The sequence below is a fragment of the Argopecten irradians genome, chromosome 5, assembly GCF_041381155.1.
Source record: "Argopecten irradians isolate NY chromosome 5, Ai_NY, whole genome shotgun sequence".
NCBI lineage: Eukaryota > Metazoa > Mollusca > Bivalvia > Pectinida > Pectinidae > Argopecten > Argopecten irradians.
This window is the reverse complement of record NC_091138.1, coordinates 32922624-32944878: the sequence shown is the minus strand read 5'-3', so window position 1 is coordinate 32944878 and position 22255 is coordinate 32922624. Positions and strand designations below refer to the sequence as shown.

Below are 22255 nucleotides of genomic sequence, written 5' to 3'. Positions count from 1 at the left end.
GACGGGAGAGAAAAAATACCATAATTTCATCCTCCGTCTGTCTGTCTGTCTGTCAGCAAAACAGATGTCAGCACTCTAGTACTACGAATCAAAATGATTTGGCAAAAAAAAAGTTTGTAGGTAGGTTACCAAGTTAAGGTCGAGGTCACTCATGTCATTTTGATATAAAAAAATCGACATCTGCGCTATGACGGCTTTATTCATTAGAGAATTCCCATCGAACTGTATTTTAGATATATTTTTTTCTATTAAATTAGGAAACAAATTGATACATCTTGGACAAATACGACTCTCTTGAAACAGTGATCACGATCTTGAGTTAATTATAACTAGGAAAGGGCTTATATAGGCATAGCCTGTTGCCCAATCCTTTTGATTGATTCAATAAAATTGGTTGAAATGAAATTCTAACTAAAGGTCAAGGTCACTGTTGCTTTGTTGAGAAAGCACATGATAAGTACTCTTTATTGGATTCATACAACATCATAATATTGAATAAAATTTATCAAATACGATGAGTTGTATATCACTATTTTTAGACAAACATTATCAGCTGTGTAGCTTTTCCGATTTATTTGATATCATTTTTCTTCCTAACAGCTTGCGGGAACATGTTGAGTACATACAAAGCTTTAGGGATACTCAATCATAAGCTTGTTACTCGTTTAACGAGCTCATTAACTAACAAAAGGTACATAATGAAGGTGTAATTAGTTTGGCATATAGAATTCACTGTTTTTACTTCCTTGTTTGAGATTGAAAGTCCATTAATCTTTAAAGATTAGGTAAATCTTTTAATGATACATTCTGCACATGTTTGTTTTTATTAATGGAAATTTTCAATGGCTGTTTGCGACAGTGGAAATAAAGACATCAGAGTACAATAATTACACAGTAATCAGCGTACAACTCAATTTTTGCGGCACATAGCAAGAGCGCAGCGGCGTTTGAAACACCGTGAGAAAGTGTGGTCGCCGATAGCAAAAACAAGTATCATTTTTTGTGAAATGTGTAGTTTTAAAACTTCAAATGACACCATATGGGGGAGGGAACAACGATATGTTTGAGAGTTTCTATTAATACTGCGACATATTGTGAAATATGTAGATTTGAAATTTGTAACGACAAAAAATGGGGGAGGGGCAACGATGTGTTTAAGAGTTCCTATTAATGCTTCGCCATAGTTCTATATTTCTATATTTCAGCGATATCACCTACCTCGGGTGTCGATAAAAGTATTCTCGACGATTCCGGGGAATGGATTTCCTGTGGTTAAAGGGATGTGGGGTTCTGTATAGTCCCTTCTGTCGTTCAGTGTAATGTCGTAACTCTCTGCTAGCTCGAGCAGTTTCTCGGCTATCGTCTGCTGCTTGTGTGACGAGCCGACGATCAAGGAAAACCGGCTCCATTTAAAATGAAGAAGAATTGAGATGATGGATCTTGTCACCTGTGTGGCTGGAGGAAACGTTCTTGCAAATGTCGGATATTTCCTCTTGTCCGAAACGTCATAATCAGCACATTTCTGAAAATAGTAAATAAATCATGGCATTACACAACAAATTAGCATTAATGGACCAGACAACTTGACAAGTGCGTTAGTGTTGCACAAGACAGTTGGATAATTAAGCAGCGGACTATCAATTTTACAATTAAAGAATACCATCAGAAAGTTTCAAGACATATTTGACATGGAAAGAATAGAACAGTGATTTTTTTTAATATTAGCTGATTTGAATTGATTTTTAAATAAAAATTCGTTTAAGGTCAAATTCTGGCCAATTTCATGTAAACTTAGTACCATATTCGAGGTAAGCTTAGCTTCCCAACTCAATGCAAATATATGGTCAATGTCTGGCCAATTTTCTGTACCGGCTAGTATTGAGGGAAGGTTGGAATGGCCAATAGACCCTAAGTTGTTGATAAGACTTTCACAACAGAGTTCCTTACTAGATTATCTCCCCCTAGTTTGAAACTTAGGCGAGTCAGACATGTAGAAGAGACAAAATTAATTAAGCCAAATTTTAGCGATTTTTTTTCTATAATCTAGAGACTGGTGGCTAGTCTAAATGAGGTTTTGTGTCAATTTTCAGAGTTTGTTAAAATACCTACAAAGTGTCCTAATGCTATCTTTTATTGAATAACAGGGAACTCATACATCGTTATCCGCCTGCCATCGAGCCCTACCATTTATGGTAATAAAGAAATCAGATAAAAATCACGATAATTGTTCTTTCTTTGTCACCATTACGGAAACATGACTGACTTCTTGCCAAAGTTATATATTGGTCCAGATTCTCAGACAAAGTCAGGAGGAAACATTTAGTTACCAGGCATCCTGTGGGTCAATAGCACAGTAATTAAATCTTTCATTGATTGGCTAATGGGTTTTAACAGCTGTCGATATCTTTTATCAATATGGAAAGATTGGATAGAGATACTTTGACCGAGAATTTAAGCAAATCGCCAACAGCCTTGTTGGTTTATAGGCCAATGAAGTGGTTTGTGTTCCCATATTGCAAACAATATAACTGGTTGTATGTTAATGGCAATACTTTATTACCTGTTCGATTAAAGGATAAAAAAAATCTAAAATAGCTATTATATCACTATGAATGTAAAATTTGAGTTATTTATAGACATGTCCCTCTCATAAATAGACAAGCATTGTTGACGCATTTCATATCAGAATGCATATCATTTCAGAATGAGCTGTATATAAAAGATCTTGATGAGTGTTCATTTCATAGGACATTTTATTGAACGTGTCAAAGGCGCTTTTAGGTTTGCTAGTCTTGTCGAGTAGAAATAAAACAAAAATAAAACCTACGCTACGAGTTTCATAGAAAAAAATTTGAAAATTGAACACAAATTATTAACGGAGATGTCATTTGGCCCGTTTTCCGGGGTCAGAGGTCAAATGCTTTCATTATTTATCTCCATATTGATGAAATAGAGTAGGGATGATATTTTTGGAAGTTTTTGACTGCAAATCATAAGTTTGACAATTTCAGTCAAAAAAAAAATGGAAAACTGGAGAAGTAGTTTACAGTGACTTAGGTAAGCATGTGCTCTATTCTTTGATAATTTTTCTAAAAACTTTCATTTTACAACTGTTTGGTAACTTGACATTGATATCCAAATCTGCATGTGGATCTTGATATGACATGGTTAAATTATTTGAAATAATTTCTTAATAAGTTGAATTAACGTATATTTCTTCCTGGTATCATTAATAGCTAGCTATATGGTATACAACTGAATTCAAGCGTTTATGTGGGATTTCATTTCATAGAATAATTTGAGTTGAATATTTAATTAAAAATTTTATTGTGTTTTCGAGGTTGTGCAACGATGAATGACTTGATAGTTATGAAACAGGATTCAAACAGATTGCATCGAGAGCCAGTTTTGATTCCATTAATTTGCTAGGAATAGGGGTATGATGAATGTTATTATGACAACGAATTCCGTGTCATTTGAAACAGAATTTCCTATCGGCGACCTGGCTGGTTGTGCTGACATTTGATATACATGTTCAATGATATCTATGTATTCTTATACGACATTAATGATGGTTTACTCAACAGGAGTGTTATTGATGCTAATTCAGCATAAGTATACATTTCATGAGAGACAAATCTTTACAATTATCATTTTATTAAAAGTGGAGACAGCTGTTTCATGAAATGAAAACACTTTAAAGAATGTTGAATATTTCTGTGTTTTTGTTAACACTTTCATGGCTTTAAACGCCTAAATCACCTAAATCACATAGTTTTGATATATTTTCATTCAATTATCACGAGACTTTGCGTCATCGCAATGGCGGTCATTTAAAAATGTTTTAAAAAAAGGTTTGCAAAACAATTGTGGATGGAACAATCATCTGTGAGAAAATATCGATGGAAGCTTTTAGATAATTACTTTATCTTTCAATCCATGCATGTAAATTACACGCCAAATTGATGGTAATTTGATAACCTATTGTCCAAACGCCGAAATAGATAAATGTAAGAGAATTTGCACATTTTCAACAGAGACAAATTTTTACGCATCTGCCGTGTCTATAGCAAAGATCGTGAGACAATTCGAACTATAGGACAATTTTGATATATATTTCTAACGAGACTAATGTCATTACAATCCAGCGTTATTGGAAACCCCGTAAACTGATATGATTGCTATAAAATCCCATCGAAATATTGGCAATGTGCCAAATCTTATTCATAAACAAAAACGACACCATTCCCTGACGTCATCGTTTGTTTACGAGACCACTGGTTCTATGAATGGTTTGGTTAACAGATGGTTTTTGGGTAAATATTTTCACATAAGAAAATAAAAATCAAAATGATTAAACTTTTTATAGTAAACAACTTAATTAGTAAAATTGTTTATGTGCCGATCCCTTTTTCCTGAATAAGAGTTTTTGGCAAAACATATATTTCGAAACACATTGAAACAGATGCCCTTATTCAGTTTTCCTCACAATCACCTAGTTTTCATACACGCATGGTTTTAGAAAACAATTATCTTTATTACCGAGATAACAAAGAGTGCATGTGTTGATTTCTTATCTATATTTCTCAAATAACCAATAGGTTTATCCCATTGTTTTTACGGAAAGGAAAACTAAGGGATTGAATACAACTCATACGCGCTATTCCATTAGAAGCTAGTTCCACGTGCGCACATAACGATGTCCTTAGGGGGATGGCATTTTTCTTGAAACCATGGAAGAAATATAATCAAACATAGCTCCGTCAAGTAAACAAGGATATATGAACCATCTTATAAAATCTTACACTCGGGTTTAGAGATTCCTGTAAATCTCGAGTTAGTTTTTTAGGTTGACATATCCCTTTGCCTTATCCAGAAAGAGATGTCCACAATTTTACTGATGTGAGATTTTATCCTAGAGTAAAGATAAGCTACATGAGATCTTTGCATTTGTTCCAGAATTGTATGAAGTAGCAGCAACAGTATCATGACGTCATGACAATAATACAATCCGTCACAACGACAACGACAAGTGACCATTTCTTACATTGCTGACACGTCATTCTTAGAGACACAAAGTGGCTCACAGGGTAAAAGAAAGAGAATATTTCACCCTCATTGGGGCGAGACAGGAGACCTCAATCCTCGATTAGGATTCTTAGATTGTCAAACACTCAAAACCTCAACTTAAGATCTTACCTGTCGGGTTGTGATTCTCCTGTCCCACCCCAAAGCGGGAAAATGTTATACTAGTTCACTTAACATACCCATTTAAGATTCAATTAATCTCTACCCGATATGCAAACAAGGATATTGACTAGCTGTGAATGAAGAAATGTTCGATTGCATGATGTGAAAGTTCTACCAAGGCGTACCATGTGTTAACCGGAGATGTAAATGGAATTCAACCATACAAAGCACCGCGCATGACGCTTCAATTGATGAGCACACCTTAATACACCCAGTCAAGGAGAAAATATGGTATTCGACTATATGTCAGACCAGTTATGAATGCATTTCCTGTCGTGTAGTCGCTATATGGACCGGAGAATTTATGTATTGGTGTTCGATCATGCTTATGCAAACAAAGGATATGATTTATGAGCACGCTTCTGATGTACAATTTATTTTTGTCGGTATTTATGGATTTAAAAAGATGTCAGTATGACTTTTGATTTCTTTGTTAGGCACTGTTTGCAATAAACCTACTTAAACAACATAATTCACCGCTAGTTCATATCTCGGGTTTTCCATCAATTGACAATGTCTTTATGACTAACATATGATTTGTGTATGAATAATGAAATGAGGATTCATGAACCTATGTATTCGTGAAGTAAATTTCCTTTGTCAATCTATGAAGCGATTATTTGTGCCCAGTTAAGTGTAACTTTATATAAAGAATGCGTATTAAAATCATTAAAATAAATGACGTTAAGTTAGGACTGATTTCTGAATTGTTAACAAATTCCAATGTTGTATGACATTTACTGTTATATACAGAATTAAGAAGGAACACATGTACACAGCCTCTATAAATAGCAGCAATACTGAACAATATGAAGTAAAACAATGTATTAATCAATGATATACATAGACAAGACTTAATGATGGTTTAGACCATGCCACAGAGCCAGCATCCTCCATACCCCAGGGGTTCCGATCACTTACAATCTCTACACCCTTTGACTATATAGCTATCTCAAAGTGAAATTGAAGGCAGCTCAGCGAAAAACATTTGACCAATCACAGGCTAACAAAGATTTCCTTTAAAGACTATAGAGAGAGCGACGCCTAACATCAAAGCCACACGGTCAACCACAGTGTACCGTATATGGCTCTTTTGATGTACATCACAGGACTAAATTACCTGTTCTATTCTGTTGCCTCCAGTTTTACTATGAGATAGTCCAGGGGTGTAGAAATCGTAAGTGATCGGAACCCCTAAAGTATCGAGGATGCAGAGCCAGGTGATCAATAGTCATGCAAGATGTCTAATATCATTATAAATTGTTTTTATTCCCGCATCATTTATACTTTATTGTCCAAGGATTTAATACCAAAAAATGTGGTAAGAAGCCATATTCCCCTAAATATTGTCCTAATCTTCTAGTTAGCACACCTCGTCAATCCATGCAATTCCTACTATATATATATCAAAAAGTGAACATATTAAGAAAAAATAATCATTTGCCCACTTGAGAGCGGTACAAGGTAAATTTTAATTCTCTAGGTAAGATTCATAACCTTTCAATCACTCAGCAAGCCTCGTGTATGGCAGCTTTAGATTCTTTATCGTCGAGTTGAGATTTTCCTGTCTAACCCTCAAATAGGGTTAAGATTTATATTCATATTACATATTGTTTTAGACTTGTCACAGAAAGTGATGTCAATTCACATATTTAGAGTTTATGGTCAGTGTCTGAAAATGTAAGCTGTATTTCGGCGAGAGCTACGAAAGAAAACAATGACCATCAATTTATCTGCGTTCCCTCTCAGTAAAACTTACAGCTTATATTTTGCTATGAATATATACTTTTTATTCTGCAACATTTATAAAAAATCACATTTGTAATTTTAAAAATATAATCAGCGATTCAAATCGGTGCATTGCCTAATTTATAAATTAAATCTGTTTACCGTCATTGCCAAATACATCAAAAATATATATTCCGAAAATCTCAATAAGTACTACAGTATGAATGTTAGTTGCAATGTTTAACCCTTTGCTGTTTGTCTCTTCTAAATTTTCCTTTCTTTTATGTCTACATGTTAACATTTATATTGGTTCCTTCGACATATCCCCAAGATATATATATATTTCTCTCAAACCTACACGTGTAATACTGGCTGGTCTAGGGCAATACACTCATGTCGCCTGAAACTGTATTGCATGGCTACCCATGCAATAAAGCCTCATGACGTCACAGCGTCAACAAAATTACGACTTTCTCGGTACAATTTTAACATTTTTTTCAGAAACTATCATGTATTTACTTAAATAGATACGAACAATGGAATTAGCGTTGAAAATATCACACAATTATCATACATGGAGAAATGATTTGCATTTTCAGTTTTTTTTTTTCATTTTTTCGAATTCAATTCAAAATGGCGGAAAGTCTTAGTAGTAAAATTGTAATTAAACGTCGGATTATAAGAGAAAATACTCTTTCATACGTGGATATGAAGGATAGGGATATTCTACCCTCGGGATCACAAAATGTTGTAAAACCCTCGGCAAGCCTCGGGTTATACAACATTTTGTAACCCTCGGGTAGAATATCCCTATCCTTCATATTCACATATGAAAGAGTCTTATAATATAAATATGTTGAAGTTCTTATTGCACCTGCTCATAAGTCTGTAATGTCTCCCCTAAGAAAGTACAATATTGACATCTCTATGTGCTCTCTACAATACGAGTTTGCTGTATTTCCCCTCCAGTATTACAGACTATATATATATATGTATATGTCTGTGTTATGTTTGCGTGTGTTCTACATAACGTAACCGAATTTGTAGCTTTATATATGATGGGTAATAGATCTTGAAGAAATTTGCTTCAAGAACGTCCGATGTTATTTTCTAGCATGCTTTGACAATATTGATCAAATGAATCCATTCAATGCTTTGAATTTAAATAGCTTAGAAAGAAGAACATGTCAAATCATTCAAATGTTAAGACAAAAGCGGAAAGCATGCGAAACTATCATTAACGACATCGAATATCAAATTAGAGGGTATCCTTGGTGAAAGGAAATCATAGTTTATTGAGAACAATCATGCGCATCATCCTTCTAACGAGAATCCTGGAATAGGCGGCGGAGTTTAATAAAATACTTCTATCAGCCATAATAAGACATTGAATTTTCTTTTGTTGCAGAATGGACTGAATTAACATCGAACCGTCACAGATAAAAATAAAATGAATGCGCATATTTCGACAACTATTCACTATACAGCGCATATACATGTATTTTTATCGATTGTTTTTTTCTCTTCCTTTTTCTTGCAGGAATCAGTACATAGTTGAAACTTTGAATTCTTGAGACAGAAATGCATAAACAATGCCTATTATGGTTTACAACAATTACTTTCGGTTATTTTTAATGCATTGATAAAAGATTCCATGATGATTTTGTTTCATGAGAAATTGCCTTTATCAATCCATGATTTCGTCTAAATGAAGGTTGATGTTTGAAATAACATCAAAATTAAAACACCTTAATATTGAATTATTTCGCTTTATCTTTATACTGTAAGAAAAAGGCCAGTGCAAAATGAACTAACCACATGGGTGGAAACAACTATTCATCTGTCTAAAAATGCAGTTACCATACGTCGATCAACCTTGTGTAATAATTTTGTGATGCAAGTGTTGTTACTATTCGACCACCAATCTCGTGTCACTTTACTACCATTTATCGCTGTGACTATCTTTTGGCGCTAGTGTTTTAACTATTTGACCACCAATCTCCCGTTACTTTGCGACCACTTATCGCTGTGACTATCTTCTGAGGCTAGTGTTTTTACTATTCGACCACCAATCTCGCGTTACTTTACGACCACTTATCGCTGTGACTATCTTCTGAGGCTAGTGTTTTTACTATTCGACCACCAATCTCGCGTTACTTTACGACCACTTATCGCTGTGACTATCTTCTGAGGCTAGTTTTTTACTATTCGACCACCAATCTCGCGTTACTTTGCGACCACTTATCGCTGTGACTATCTTCTGAGGCTAGTGTTTTTACTATTCGACCACAAATCTCGCGTTATTTTACAGTAACCAATCGCTATAACTGTCGTGTGAGGCTAGTGTTGTTACTATTGACCACCAATCTCGCGTTACTTTACGATCACTAATCGCTGTAACTAACTTTTGAGGCTAGTTTTTTACTATTCGACCGCCAAAATCTCGCGTTACTTTACGACCACCGATCGCTGTAACTATCTTGTAACTGTCTTATGTTACTATCCAATCACCAAAGTCGAACTCGTGTTACTGTCTTATGAGGCCATCTTTAGCTAGAGTGGCTTCTACTGGTATTGCATGAGGCAAGTGCGGGAACCACCCTTAGTAGCCTTGTATGACATGTGCTGGTGCCATCCTATGACTACCGTCGTGGTATTATTATAAAAGGCAAAGGAGGTGGCCATCCTCTCATCAGCCTCGTGTTACTATCACTTCAAAAAAGATTTGTAATATTTGATTACTTGAGACAATCAGTCTTTGTCTAAATATCATGGCAACTCTTTGTTCTGATGGTTTTTACGTTACAGTTTAACACAAAAGGCGCACCATTAAAAAGTTTAAACTGTAAATTAGATCAAGGACATTTTGTAAAGGTCATATCAGCCGTGCCCGTTTCTCGGAGATGAGAAAATATTGTCGAGATACCATATTGTCTAAAACACTCGCTCAATTCAAGTTTATGTAGTTGAACATCATAGCCAACACAACTCAAAAGTAAACGAAAGAAAAATTTAGGGGGGAAATAAATGAAAAAAAAAGGTGTATAAGAACCTTACTTATGCAACAACTGAAACTGATTTTATTATTGCACTGGTAAATTGTAGGCATGGTTCATAAAAGGATAAGATAATACACTTCCATGACTTCTTTAAATGTTGCAGCCTTATAGCAGAGCGTCTCATAAATCAAAGCAAATGCAATGGGATTGATCTCGGCGAAAAGGAAAACCTGGCAAAGAACAGACTTTTAAAGGGACCAAAAGATAACATTAATGAATATTGCCACGAGGGGAATATTCTCCGAGATGTCGTATTGATTAAAATCATATGAGATAATGTTTGTGTTCACAGACTGTGTAAAATGATAGAATTATTTTTGGAGCTTGGAGGAGTGAAATCTGAAATGGCATTCAAAACAAGCAAAGGACTCATTATTTCGAGATATGAAAAGGACATTTGTTTAGAATATAAACATATATACACACATCTCAGTTAATTAATGATTTGTTTAATAAGATGTTTTAAGGTTCAACTCAGCGAGTTTCGAAAGTACAATGTACGATCTGTTTACTTAAATAACACAAGCAATTGTTCTGATGACACACTTGTTATTTGTAAAGCCTCTGTAGGAGAGATGACATGTTTGATTCTTTAGTACTATGATGCGAGGCAGGTATATATATATGGTGTTTGTACAATTCCCCTGTCGGTTTATGTTTACTTTCCATTTAGATAATCCGAATTTCTTCGTACATGTCTGTATTTTCGTAAGATGTTTACATGCCCCAGTTTGTCCGAAATAAAGTCTCATCGCCTACAACTGTGATCAATGTTAATTTCAACTGCTTTATTAAATATAGATAATGCTTTGCAATTTCTGTCAATTTAAAAGTTTCAGTGAAATAAAATCACTTACTGTATTAATGATTAATTTCGTGAGGAGAAAATGTAGCGATATCCATTTTAATACTAATTCGCGGCGATACCCGTTCAATTTTATTCAGGATTAATCAACTTCTCCGATTTTTTACCGCGAATATAACAAAATCAAATTATCCGTGAATTTAAGCAAACGTAAAGTATTGAACTGTATTAACCACTATGTACAATAGCATGTACTTAAAGTTATATATACCGTAATACTACATTCATGTATTGTGTCTTAGCGAGTTTTTCATTGTTTCATAATATCTGCAATGTTTTTCAAACGTGTCTGGTTCATATGCAAATGAACAAAATCTTTTCCAAATGACTTAATAATAAGAATAAGTCATCCACATCAAACTACTGTAATATTATAACAAAAGACTTCAGAAATTCTCTTACTGATTAAAGAACAAGCCATGTGTCACCATGACATTCTATTATTTCTTATATATGCGAATTTTACGCATGCAAACTAATCATAAAATAGCTTATCTATATTTGCAACTAATCAAAGATATTTCATCATCATATGAGTTAAATTGTTGAGTCTACTAAAACTGATTATATCATTTAATCATTACGTCCTTAACTAATATGAATAAGTTGATCAATGTCTTGTCCTGCTTTACCTTATCTGGCTAGTAATCAAGGGCATCTTTATTACCTAAGAATATTAATAAACATCCCATAAGGCTAGACCGCTATAGATAACATAAAAAGGCAAATTCAAGTGGACACGTTCAGGTCACCTGAAATGACAAAAAAAATCAGTTCATGGTCTAGAGTATGACCAGAAATTGGCGTGAAATTTACATAAGATTGACATGAATTTTACAGAAAGATTTTTAGGTGAATTGTGGGTGAAATTCGCCTGAAAATGACCTGAGAATGACTTCAGAAGTTTGCTTCTCGCCATAATATTACACAATTGTTTTAATAGATTTTGATAACCATTGGTAAACCTTGTGCTATCGCTCAATGCTCTAGTTCATTTTCTAATAAATTGCAACTTAGACTTGCTCCGTTTTTTCAGAAACTATGGTGGCCTTATTTTTCTGTTCGAATCTTATCAGAAAAAAAGTGACTTGACACGTGTATTCAAAGAAAATCATAGTACCTTTATCGTTCCAGGAGAACGCATGAATTGTCTTATTCAAGGTTACTATGAAAATGTCATATCACGCATTTGTCCTTGACTAATTCACTTGATGCTCGTTATTTTGAGGCAAAATCCTAAAAAAAAAGACTTTACACGTGTATGACTTGTTGTGTGCGATAGGTATTCGTTTACTATTCTGGTGAGACACCTGGTTTTCCATGTCAAGGTTTCTACGTATAATTTATGTGCACTTGTATATATTTGGCCTTACCTAATCCTCTTGATGGTTGTTCTCCTGAGATGAAATTACAGAAATAATGGATTTGTGCGACAGGTGTCGTCGAAAATGTATATAAGGTTTATTGTTCCATAATTACATTTGATTCCCTTGTTTCGAAATTTATGTGTGTGAAAATTGAGTGTTTATTATCGCTTTAAAGGTTGTACTCCTTGGTTTCAATCAACATCTGGTGTTTATGATAACTGAAGGTATTATTCAAATTTATACGAATAGATTTTGACAGAATGTATCCAAAAAAGGAACAATATTGTCATGAAAAACCGTCATCTAGAATGGCACTATGTACTAGTAGTCCCGTGTATAATTTTTTACATGGATGCCGGGTAATGTTACACTGGTGTAATAATCACTCACAATGTAACAGTAAGTATATTATTTTAGGGATAAAATAAATATCTATATCGACGGAAATATCATGAGATTGTATATAATTTAACATTGTTTTCATACAACGGAAAACGTTTAATGACTTGTTGTTAAACAGACTTCTTCTGAAACAAGAAGAATTTGAAAAACGCAATTTCAGAAACCGCCCGAGACATTTTTTCAACAATCATGCACATGAAGGATGTATTCGCTATGCATTTAAAAGGAGCATTTGTTCAAATAGTTTGGATGTATTTATATTTTTTCGAACTACGGTTTTTTAAACGCTCGATGTTTGTTCAAAAACTAAGGTAATTCACTTCTCCCTGAATCACCCATTATTGCGATCATAAGCAATGTAATTAAAAACGTAAATCCTGCGTTAGCGACAATAAAACAACCTGCAAGGTAAGACAACAACTTTCGTGAGTGATGAATTGACAGTGCAAAAAAAAATGATAATAATTCGACATTCTATAAAGCCTTCTTTGTTCCTAGACTTCTTTTCGTTGTCCCCTGAGTAGCATTTATAGACAGATTTTACCGTGGTACATAGAAAACGTTAAAGAAGCATACTCACATAAGAAAGCATTGGGAGATCCCAAGCAGCCGCTACTCTGGCTTCAACAGCGCAGCTATCCTCCAGGCCAAAGAAGGCCACGGCGCCATCCCGCCATAGGTGGGTGAGGCGTTTGGTACCCACAAGGGTACTAGCCTCCGTGTCCTTCCACACAAGGTTCAGATGGTAGTCTTTAAGGAGGGTCGGGTTCTGATTGATTTGCTCAATGGCATACGAAATTGCTCCTGAGATGAGACGGGCCTGTTTATTCCTCACGTACCCATCAGACTGGTCAACCGTCAAGTAACCCACAGTGACATTATGAACCTTCCCTTGGGTCCAATTTATCATTAACAGACACACACATAAGCACGTCAGAATCTTCATTATACCGTAAGGATAAATCTCTTGTTATTATAACAATCATTGCACACATATTCCAAGACAAATGTAAGCGTTCTCCTCGTTCACGGTTAATTCCTTATTCATCTAGCAATGAACAATACCAATAGCCTTTTGTCTTCGGGTGACATATGACAGTCAGCCATGTGTTGGTTGTCGACTGAAACAAAAAACAGTCATTAGAAGAAGGTCAGAATCATGTTAGCGTCATAAATAATACCCGTGTTTCATTAGACAGTAGATAAGCCTAGTAGCCCGTAACGATATAGACGTCTCGCCGTGATTCCTTCGTCTGCCACAAAATCAATAACAACATTATATCTAAGAGCTAGATATATTCTCACGTCATTTAACGACTGTTAATAGAATGATAACTAAGTTATTAATGCTTTTTACCGGAAAAAATCGGAATCTAATTAACCTTGTTTTACGACGCGAGTTAGTCTATAAGTGGACTGTTTAGCAATCTGGCAACGTATACATTATCATCAGAGCCTTTCATGCGGAATAATGTCGGTAGTCATTAGATTGTATATGTCTACTGTGGGTGAGTGTCAATAGTCATTAGATGTTATATGTCACCACAACCTTCTACTGTGGGTGAGTGTCAATAGTCATTAGATGGTATATGTCATCACCACCTTCTACTGTGGGGTAGTGCCAATAGTCATTACATGGTATATGTCATCACCACCTTCTACTGTGGGGTAGTGTCAATAGTCATTAGATGTTATATGTCACCACAACTTTCTACTTTGGGGTAGTGTCAATAGTCATTAGATGGTATATGTCACCACGACCTTCTACTGTGGGTGAGTGTCAATAGTCATTAGATGGTATATGTCATCACCACCTTCTACTGTGGGGTAGTGCCAATAGTCATTACATGGTATATGTCATCACCACCTTCTACTGTGGGGTAGTGTCAATAGTCATTAGATGTTATATGTCACCACAACTTTCTACTTTGGGGTAGTGCCAATAGTCATTACATGGTATATGTCATCACCACCTTCTACTGTGGGGTAGTGTCAATAGTCATTAGATGGTATATGTCGTCACAACTTTCTACTTTGGGGTAGTGTCAATAGTCATTAGATGGTATATGTCACCACGACCTTCTACTGTGGGATAGTGTCAGTAGCCATTAGATGGTATATGTCACCACGACCTTCTACTGTGAGTTAGTATCAATAGTCATACGATGGTATATGTCACCACAACCTTCTACTGTGGAGTAGTGTCAATAGTCATTAGATGTTATATGTCACCACAACCTTCTACTGTGGGGGAGTGCCAATAGTCATTACATTGTATATGTCACCACAACCCTCTACTGTGGGGTAGTGTCAATAGTCATTAGATGGTATATGTCGTCACAACTTTCTACTTTGGGGTAGTGTCAATAGTCATTAGATGGTATATGTCACCACAACCTTCTACTGTGGAGTAGTGTCAATAGTCATTAGATGGTATATGTCACCACGATCTTCTTCTGTGGGATAGTGTCAGTAGCCATTAGATGGTATATGTCACCACGACCTTCTACTGTGGGGTAGTGTCATAAGTCATACGATGGTATATGTCACCACAACCTTCTTCTGTGGAGTAGTGCCAATAGTCATAAGATGGTATATGTCACCACGACCTTCTTCTGTGGAGTAGTTTCAATAGTCATTTGATGGTTTATGTCACCACAACCTTCTGCTGTGAGTTAGTATCAATAGTCATACGATGGTATATGTCACCATAACCTTTTACTGTGGGGTAGTGTCATAAGTCATATGATGGTATATGTCACCACAACCATTACTATGGGGGAGTGTCAATAGTCATTACATGGTATATGTCATCAAAACATTCTACTGTGGGGTAGTGTCAATAGTCATTAGATGGTATATGTCATCACGACCTTCTACTGTGGGGTAGTGTCAATAGTCATTACATGGTATATGTCACCACAACCTTCTACTGTGGAGTAGTGTCAATAGTAATTAGATGGTATATGTCAACACGACCTTCTACTTTGGGATAGTGTCAGAAGCCATTAGATGGTATATGTCACCACGACCTTCTACTTTGGGATAGTGTCAGTAGCCATTAGATGGTATATGTCACCACAACCTTCTGCTGTGAGTTAGTATCAAAAGTCATAAGATGGTATATATCACCACAACCTTCCACTGTGGAGTAGTGTCAATAGTCATTTGATGGTTTATGTCACCACAACCGTCTGCTGTGAGTTGGTACCAATAGCCATACGATGGTATATGTCACCACGACTTTCTACTGTGGGATAGTGCCAATAGTCATTAGATGGTATATGTCACCACCACCTTCTACTGTGGGGTAGTGTCAATAGTCATTAGATGGTATATGTCACCACAACCTTCTACTGTGGGGTAGTGTCAATAGTCATTAGATGGTATATGTCACCACAACCTTCTACTGTGGGGTAGTGTCAATAGTCATTAGATGGTATATGTCAACACGACCTTCTACTTTGGGATAGTGTCAGAAGCCATTAGATGGTATATGTCACCACAACCTTCTGCTGTGAGTTAGTATCAAAAGTCATAAGATGGTATATATCACCACAACCTTCCACTGTGGAGTAGTGTCAATAGTCATTTGATGGTTTATGTCACCACAACCGTCTGCTGTGAGTTGGTACCAATAGCCATACGATGGTATATGTCACCACGACTTTCTACTGTGGGATAGTGCCAATAGTCATTAGATGGTATATGTCACCACCACCTTCTACTGTGGGGTAGTGCCAATAGTCATTTGATGGTATATGTCACCACAACCGTCTGCTGTGAGTTGGTACCAATAGCCATACGATGGTATATGTCACCACGACTTTCTACTGTGGGATAGTGCCAATAGTCATTAGATGGTATATGTCACCACCACCTTCTACTGTGGGGTAGTGCCAATAGTCATTTGATGGTATATGTCACCACAACCGTCTGCTGTGAGTTGGTACCAATAGCCATACGATGGTATATGTCACCACGACTTTCTACTGTGGGATAGTGCCAATAGTCATTAGATGGTATATATCACCACAACCTTCCACTGTGGAGTAGTGTCAATAGTCATTTGATGGTTTATGTCACCACAACCGTCTGCTGTGAGTTGGTACCAATAGCCATACGATGGTATATGTCACCACGACTTTCTACTGTGGGATAGTGCCAATAGTCATTAGATGGTATATGTCACCACCACCTTCTACTGTGGGGAAGTGTCAATAGTCATTAGATGGTATATGTCAACACCACCTTCTACTGTGGGGTAGTGTCAATAGTCATTTGATGGTATATGTCACCACAACCTTCCAATTGAGATAGTGGCGGTAATCATCAGATAGTTTATACTACGACAACCTCAGATCTACTTGAGTTACTGTCGATAGTCATTAGGTCATATTTATATGCCACCACGACCTTCTACTTTGAGGTAATCAATCTTTAGATGTATTGGTTCTCTGGCATACATCCCTAATCATACGAGGTGTCACGAGATAAGATATTTATCTCTCCTCTTAGGGGAAATCCTCGGACATCACACCACCTGTTCGTTCTATTAATTGAGCAAATTAGCTTCAGGCGGGTATAATACATAATGCTAGAGAAACAAGCTCTTCCATTGTAGGTATGGGAAGGTATAGTGAGGAATATAGACAATGTTCAAATCAATAACACTTGGTTATTTGTCGTCTGAGAACCTCTCATATATCACAATTTTATTTGTTTGTTCGCAAATGATTTGTACCAAGAATATACAACAAATTTTAATGATTGATATTTTTTAATCTCGATGTTGATGTTTAATTTATATAATAACAATTGTACATAAAGGTAAGCAATTGCGTTCACATTTTAATGAACCTGTCAGTGCTTTTCATTGTCGGTTATAATTGACTCGGGTCCCCTTTTGAGAACATGACCTGAGGAGAACTCGATAAAAGGTTCTATTGATAAGGATGTTCTGTGACGAAATAATTTGTCAGAGAAGAATGTTTAACTATGTAGATAACGAAGTATGCTGAGGCACGTAGGCCTACAGGGAAAATTATTGGTTTGCTGTATCTGTAAAAAAATGGCTCTCACAATTATAATTACGTGCCGTATTTTTCATACTCACAAATCAAGAGGAACTTTTGATATGTAATTAACCACCAAACGTTACCGATATTTTACAAATTACAATGCTTACAATGCATATGTTTTAATTTTAAGTTCAAATAAGAGCTGGAAATGATTTTTGACAGTATTGCCTAAATCATTATATTAACATCTATTGTATAGTGAAATTAGTACAGATGTTTAGATCATAAGGCAGGTTATGGTGTACAGTCTCATTTCATAATTTAACAATATTATTAGTATTTGTGAAGTGATTTCAGCAGGTATGTCTCCATCTTAACATTCATAAGGCTTAAAAAACAAGAATTTCAGAGCTAAAATTCATCGTTGTAGCCAACGTTTATAATCATACATATTTGTCAATCCATTTGGATGATTTTCACTGCTTTATTCATCAAAACTTTTTTGTTTTTGGTTTTTAATAGATTATTGATGAAAAATAGCATGACAAAATTTTCGTACTGTTGTGGTACATATAACATTGAGATGTGAAATGTCAATAGGATTGGACATCTCGGCATACATGTCACCTGTTTCATTTCTATCCGCCAGCTAAGCAGTGCAAACGACTGTTGCCAATAAAGGTTACTGGTGCAACTCTGTCTTCTGAATTGCTTCATAAGAGGTTTTCACCATTTCCCTACATACAGTTTCACTAGTTGTGAGTTTTAATTTACTGTATTATTTGTTGAGAAAACAGAAAAATAGCAGATGACGGATATCGTTCTTACACAAAGCCATAAAGTCTCGGTTATTTCCAAAGCTTTCAAGTGAGAAGTTTATATTCTCACATTTCAAATTCACACTTTTTTAATGTCGGAAAAAGATTATGATTTAAATTATTAGTATTTATAGAATAATATGGCTTATTTTTTAATCTTTACAAAAACTAAAACATTCAGTAAGTCATTGATACATAACCATATGAAGATATTGTTCATTTAACACGAATCATATTTAAACGGACATGACTTCGTTTGAAGCCATTTTTTCTGGTGTCAAAATGAAACTAAAACGAAAACTGTAATTTCCCAGAACAGTAAGGAGTGTGGTATTTACGGTTACTACATTGACCATACAGCATAACGAAATTTCTTAGAGTATAAAGTCACTATGTATGAATCCTGCCGGGATTATTAATAATTACAGCCAACCCCCGTGAGAACTAACAATACATGTTCACACTACACTTAGTTCTTAAATCATTCAGTAATAAATAGGATATGGTTAATATTACGGGAGCAATTAACTTTTTAGTACTGATTTATGTTTAGATTTTCAACAAAACAATCAGTGATTGAATGATTGGGCTTCACGCCCTTTTAATGGCCAAGGTCGTTTAGAGATGCTACACCGCTGACGAACGGTATTTTTCTCCATAAAAAACAGGTGCAAACGAATAAGTATGTTTCTTCAGTTAAAAAAGTTACTTACCTTACATCATTACAACCATTAAAAAGCTTGATCTTCTAATATCGTTTTAAAATGAAAATATTTAAGATAATTGATTGCGTCCTGATGAAGTCCATGGCAATATGCCTTATATGGAATTAAGTGCTGATTGCGCATCCATCAAAACAAAACGAGTTATTTTATAACATTTTTCTGCTAATTAGCCATACATTTACATGGGTAAACACCAATTATGGCTCAAATGATGAGTTTAGTTTAAACTCGTTCGGCGATGGAGCATCTTTAAGAAATCAAGCGAATCATGGAAATCTTTTAATCAGTCCGCTCTGAATTTCCTACACAATAGTTACCTGCATTAACTACACAGTTCTGAGTGAAATAGCCATTAATAGTTCCTGTATCAATACTATTTGACTAGGGTCAGTATTTTTACTCACTCGACCACTCAGTCGTACAGTTGACTGTAAAATGTTAATATCCGATACTATCTGTGTGGTTCATCCACAGGTCAGCATATAAAGACATGGGCAGGCGATAGGGTTCGTGATGAGATCACTGCAGGACAATTTGTTGTATTGATATGTGCATAGACACGTTTTGTTTGATCCTAGTTTATTTAATTACAAATGGCCCATCCTTTAATGGGTAGGTACGATTCTCTATTACAGAAGCAGGTAATATGGAATCAGGTTAATATATCTTTGTAAAATTGACATTAGTAATATATCGCCTCAGTTTAATATTTGCTCCAATTTTATTATATAATTAACTTCAGTACCATTATCTCAGATTAGCATTTGTTCCAAGTAATTGATATAATTAACGTCAGTAGTATCTCCTATATCAATATTTGCTCCAATACTTCAGGTGATATCGCTTCACATTAATATTTACTGTAATTCCTTATACGGATACACTTATTTATATTATTTATTCATTAGCGTTTCCTAAACATACACATTTTCTTAATAAATGATTAAAACTTCTGATTAATGGTTCCATATATACTTCTGATATATTTCTTCTTCAAGACAACACCGGATTTGGTTCAAATTGTGTCACCGTATTCTTATAAGTTAAATTAGTCTTTGATGTCGAGAGACACGCCAGAACAAGGGGACACGACAAAAAGCTGTTTAAGAAACCCTTCCGTCTTAACACAGCAAAGTATGTTTTTAGTAACAGAATCATTGATTCCTGGAATTCCCTTCCCAGAAAGGTGGTCAACGCAGAAAACATTAACATGTTTAAGCACAGACTGAAAAACCACTGTAAGAACCACGTCCTGAAATTCCAACCATCAACCTAGTGCAACTACTGATATATATATATATCTTACTAGGAATTCTATTATATTATATATATATACATATGCTAACGCAATCACACGTATAATTTTTTAACCATTTATGTAAATATTACCATATATCTATATAAGACAAATATGGCTTTCCAATGATGTTGGACTGATGAGATACTGATGAGTTGAGATGTCTTTTATTTGCTATGTTTGTTAATATATATTTTGCACTCAAAAATATCAAAACTACCAATGTGAAACAAATAGATTTAATAATCATCAAGTGGTTTCTTACCTACGGTGTCACATGGGAAACAAGTGCTCCCGTCCTCATTCACACTCCATTGGTATCATAAGATTTGTCTGGCGTATTCCGGAAACTGCTGTTCGCTCCGTATTAACGTCATATGTCTCACCTGCCAAAAGGATAAATAGTTATTTAGACGCTGTAATATCCAACTGCGAAACCACATTTGAAGCAAGCGTCCAACTGATCGTCGTTACCAGTTACGTAGATTTAAGGAATTAATTTATCTGACACGTTGTGTCGTATGTAAGTCGGCAGTCTATTCTGAGCGAATGAATCTCGTTGGGCGGTCACAGGTCAAGGGACATACAGCCGGGTATAATAGAGATGTAACTGTACACGATATTGATGCGGTGTAGATAGACATCAAAGTAGCTATTCAACTTGATAGTTGGAATATGTAATTTTATATTTAATGCATAAATAAATATATTTTCGTGTGTAAGGTAAGTAAAAGCGACGATATATACCAAATGAGCACCTAGATTAGACTTATCAAAAATGTTAGATACACTTTTCTATTATAAACATAATGTTTTATGTTTTATATACGAAATAAAAATACAATTTACTTGTGATGACTACTTCATTATTTTAGGAGAAGAAGTGATAAACAACACATATGACACAGCATTATGGCAATAACTACCCCTAAACCTTAGGAAATTGGTTCATAATGTTTTCAGGAAGGTGAGAAGACGTATCTAAATGACCATATGACCGAGAGTAAATAGGTTTGCTAAATGCCTTTAGCTAGGATATCATTTTATACTGAACATATGTACATCATAATCTTAAAAGCGATGTCGTTCATAATTGTAGATTGTTGTCAGCACAACTGTGACCACTGTCTATAGAGAGCTGAACGGTAAATACATATGGAAGCTCACACTTTCATAGTCTCTAATTCCCTGAAGTCTATTCGTTAAAAACATGCAAAAGTTGATCTTTTGTTCACAAGTGATTCAGATAAAACACTAATTAAGTTAATTACTATTACACAAAAAAAAAGAGAAAAAAATGGGTCCTAATTCTTTTTTTTTCTAATTTCCTAAGCAACTGTCTGAAATTTAAGTTACTGTATTTGAATGATTATTAGAAACAATTAGATTAGTTGATCAACATCTGTCTATTGTTTTTCAAGCATTCCTTATGGAAATATCGTAATTCATGCCAACATAATTATATTGGTGTTTGGGTGTCATTAAAATTTTGATAAAATTTGCTGCATTTAAAGTATTGACTTCAGTATTTTAGGTACTAATATGTGGCATACGTACAGTATAGGAGTGCAATGGGTTAAAGCCGATAGGTTTACATTGACGACAAGTCTTTAAATTAGTAGCAAGATGAAAAATGTTTCAAAATGATAATGCTACGATTCGGTATTTTTTATAAGGTGTTATAGTTACATGGTCTTCTGTGTTTTGTGAACAATTTGAAATT

General features: G+C 35.2%; 1 protein-coding gene across 3 annotated transcripts in view; it reads right to left on the bottom strand.

The window, feature by feature from the left end:
- The window catches only part of LOC138323579 (receptor-type guanylate cyclase Gyc76C-like), a 60074-nt gene that overhangs the window by 17819 nt on the left and 20000 nt on the right, over positions 1 to 22255 (bottom strand). For all 3 annotated transcript variants that reach the window (XM_069268285.1, XM_069268283.1, XM_069268282.1), the window contains exons 2-4: positions 20798 to 20918; positions 13252 to 13792; positions 1219 to 1522 (exon numbers count right to left, since the gene is read on the bottom strand). In XM_069268285.1, coding sequence (XP_069124386.1) covers positions 1219 to 1522; positions 13252 to 13617 — 670 coding nt within the window. In that variant the 5' untranslated portion in view covers positions 13618 to 13792; positions 20798 to 20918. The remainder of the gene's footprint in view (positions 1 to 1218; positions 1523 to 13251; positions 13793 to 20797; positions 20919 to 22255) is intronic.